Source organism: Pinus tabuliformis, chromosome J, assembly GCF_031772625.1.
Source record: "Pinus tabuliformis cultivar Carrire ecotype Pingquan chromosome J, CPIR1, whole genome shotgun sequence".
NCBI lineage: Eukaryota > Viridiplantae > Streptophyta > Pinopsida > Pinales > Pinaceae > Pinus > Pinus tabuliformis.
The window spans coordinates 68,996,308-68,999,894 of NC_142295.1; the positions used below are offsets into that span (position 1 = coordinate 68,996,308).

Consider the following 3,587-nt stretch of genomic DNA (forward strand, 5'->3'; position numbering starts at 1 on the left):
AAATTTTGGAGACTTTTTTGTCCATCACATCACATGGCCGGGACTGTATCGATAGTACACAAAACGTAATAGACAAGTGGCCGGGACTGTATCGATAGTACACAAAACGTAATAGACAAGTACCGTAGTAGACAAGTAGTTAAATAACATCCGTGTATTGTGGATCACATTATCAGAATGGTGGTCACTCGATTGGAAAACAAAAGGAGTTTCCCGCGGCCAACTGTAGGCTGGCGGAGAGCGACCGATTGGAAATTTGGGAGGTAGCTGACTATCAGGTGCACAACTAACGCGCACGTGAAGGTTGTCAACCCAACTAATAAGAGCATGGAAGTTCTATATATACAGGAAACTGTAACGAAGCATCACAGTGGGCTCAGAGGCAATAATCGATATGGAGTCCTTGAATTTCGACGAATTTGTAAAGTGGCTTCTCTCTTGGCTTGCTCTCTACATCGGATTTCGTTATGTTTTGAGATCGAGGTTGAAGCTGAAGAAGAGGCAGCTCCCACCCGGGCCACCCGGATGGCCGTTGGTGGGGAGTCTGCCATTGCTGGGAGCGATGCCTCACGTTACGCTCTACAACATGTATAAGAAATACGGCCCCGTTGTCTATCTCAAACTGGGAACGTCCGACATGGTCGTGGCCTCGACGCCCGCTGCGGCTAAGGCGTTTCTGAAGACTTTGGATATAAATTTCTCCAACCGGCCAGGCAATGCGGGCGCCACGTACATTGCCTACGATTCTCAGGTGCTCACTGTACTCTGATTCTATGTTTTCTGTTTATATGTCCTTGGCCACACCTGTGGATTCATTGCTTGTGATATACTTCCGTCTCTGCAACTTATTCGTATGTTCCTTTTTTATGTCACAAGTGAGAGTATGCTTTTTTGTTGGTATGTCATGTTTGCTTGCAAATGGAAATTCTCTCTGGCCTTCTGAATATTTTCTTCTTTTGGTCTTTTTTTTTTCTGGGAAATTCTTACTTAGGACACACTTGCATTCTGTAGGTTGTATGTATTTTGTATATATGTTTGGTCACAGCTGGTAATTTTTGCTTGTCTTACGTAGGTTTCATGTTTTTTCAAAAGTATATGTTTGTTTACCAACACACCTGGAATTCCTTCCTGTGACATGCTTCTGGGAATTCCTACTTCTGACATGCTTGAAGAAATTCTTTCTTATTTGTCTTATATAAGTTTCATGTTTTTTTTTTCGATATATTTTTCATCACACCAGGAAGATTCGCTTCCCTATAAAGTATGACATTTCTTTCCTTAAAGGACATGGTGTGGGCAGCATATGGAGGACGATGGAAGATGGAACGCAAGGTGTGCAACATGCACATGTTGGGAGGGAAGGCGTTGGAAGATTGGCAGCCGGTGAGGGACGCAGAGATGGGCTTCATGCTCCGGAATATTCTCAGTCACTCGCAGCGCGGAGAGACGGTGAATGTGCCGGACCTCCTGAACATCTGCGCCGCCAACATGATCGGGCAGATCATTCTTAGCAAGCGGGTGTTCGAGACAGAAGGGGACGAGGCCAACGAGTTCAAGGACATGGTGGTGGAACTCATGACCTGCGCGGGATACTTCAATATCGGAGACTTCATTCCATCTCTAGCGTGGATGGACTTGCAGGGCATTCAGCGGGGTATGAAGAAGCTCCACAAGAAATGGGACGCACTCATACAGAGGATGATCGAGGAACACCAGTCCACGGCCAAGCAACGAGCGTCTAAGCCCGATTTCCTAGACATTGTGATGTCTCAGAGAGACAACTGCGACGGCCAAGGCGGAAGGCTCTCCGATGTTCATATCAAAGCTCTACTACTGGTAATGTTTTGAATATTGATAACATCGTTGAAATTGTTTCATTCCAATCCAGTAGATCCTTCGTACATCCATTCATTGTGCGATTTGCATATGCATTCTTTGTTTTGCAGAATTTATTCACAGCAGGAACCGATACGTCCAGCAGCGTGATCGAATGGACATTGGCGGAAGTAATCAACAACCCCAGGTTACTGAAGCGGGTGCATCAGGAGATGGACGCGGTGATCGGGCGTGAGAGGAGACTGAAGGAGTCGGACCTTGCGAACCTGCCCTACTTTGTGGCCGTCTGCAAAGAGGGATTTCGGAAGCACCCGTCCACACCGCTCAGCCTCCCGCGCGTCTCCACCGAAGCGTGCGAGGTTGACGGTTACTACATTCCGAAGAACACTCGGCTAATGGTGAACATCTGGGGAATCGGGAGAGATCCGGAGGTGTGGGAGAAGCCGGAGGAGTTCAATCCAGACAGGTTTGTGGGTTCCAAGATCGATCCTCGGGGCAACGACTTCGAGCTCATCCCGTTTGGCGCAGGCAGGCGCATCTGTGCGGGCACTCGTATGGGGATTACGATGGTGGAGTACAATTTGGGTTCCTTAATCCATGCTTTCGATTGGGATGTGCCACCAAACCAAGACGGTCTGAACATGGACGAAGCATTCGGCCTGGCCCTGCAGAAGGCCGTGCCTCTGGTGGCCAAGGCGACTCCTCGCCTTCCTCTCCATCTCTACTAATCACGCACGCAGCCGTACTTGAGTGTATTGGAGTAGAAGTTGTGAGTCATAAAAATAAAGTGTCGTCTAAGAGGCAAAGTTTATGCACATCGTCGAGTGTGTCAGCGTGCGTATCTGTTAAATATATATTTAACAAATATATGGATACATTCCGGTCCTTCCATATATATTTACATCGAAGTACAGATTGTGCATTTAGTTTCAAAATCGATGAATAGTTTATTTATATTTGCGTGGTTTAATGATGTAATTTTCATTTATAAGTCTTTGCTTTTGGCAGCGCGATTGATAATCGTTGAACTTGTATTAATTTACTTTAACTCATTAGTGTATTTAATCTTTAGCCAATGTTTTAAAAAATTATATTTTGATAAACAATTTTTTATGTAAAGTTTTCATTTGGATGTCTTTTCATCGTACATAAGATAAAAGGGTTTTGAATTTTTGTTAGATCCAATTTACTGCTTTATGGAGTTAAGATTAATTTCAAAATATTTAATGTTAAAGAATCTTTTTCCGTTAAAATATAGTTTAAATTTTTTTATCGTATCGTGATCCAAAAGGGTGTCATTTAACTCGCTGTCGGCATGGCCTTGGCATGTTAGCCATATGGCAAACGTCTTACAACTGCTAAAAAAAACTACACAAAAACAATCCTTTAGCAAACGTCGCACTTGGCTTTGCCCCTATTGAAGCTTGGATCTTAATCCTTTGCTTGTCTGTGGATCTTAACTCTCTGCGTCTGTGGATCTTAACCTTTTGCTTGGATCAACTCATTCTCCTTAGCACAACAGAAAACATTCAACTCATTCTTCTGAGCGCACTAGAATACCTTCGGCTCATTCTCCTGAGCTCACCAGAATCAATTTGTGGTAGGCTTCACACACAATTATGATCATAAACGCAAACAACACAAGCTTGTGTTTTGTAGAGACACATAAGATTGATGTCTACCATATCTATATGCCTCTGATAAAGGCAACTAGTAGAGTCGAAGAAAAAGAACCAGTCGTGTCTCTATGA

The 3,587-nt window shown here is 44.1% G+C and overlaps 1 protein-coding gene across 1 annotated transcript; it reads left to right on the forward strand.

Annotated features, from left to right (window-relative positions):
- The first annotated feature begins 352 nt into the window (after positions 1 to 352).
- Positions 353 to 2,790, forward strand: LOC149225553 (flavonoid 3',5'-hydroxylase 1-like). Its single transcript, XM_089377132.1, has 3 exons — positions 353 to 751; positions 1,285 to 1,836; positions 1,947 to 2,790. Exons 1-3 carry the CDS (start codon positions 395 to 397, stop codon positions 2,562 to 2,564), a joined length of 1,527 nt encoding a protein of 508 aa, XP_089233258.1. The 5' UTR covers positions 353 to 394; the 3' UTR covers positions 2,565 to 2,790.
- Positions 2,791 to 3,587: the final 797 nt, after the last annotated feature.

What these genes read in the sequence shown, in the direction of transcription:
- LOC149225553 (XM_089377132.1), top strand. Translation starts at nt 395, where the DNA reads ATGGAGTCCTTGAATTTCGACGAATTTGTAAAGTGGCTTCTCTCTTGG. An exon ending in ACATTGCCTACGATTCTCAG is followed by an intron (nt 752 to 1,284) that starts GTGCTCACTGTA and finishes CTTTCCTTAAAG; the next exon opens with GACATGGTGTGGGCAGCATA. An exon ending in ATATCAAAGCTCTACTACTG is followed by an intron (nt 1,837 to 1,946) that starts GTAATGTTTTGA and finishes TTTGTTTTGCAG; the next exon opens with AATTTATTCACAGCAGGAAC.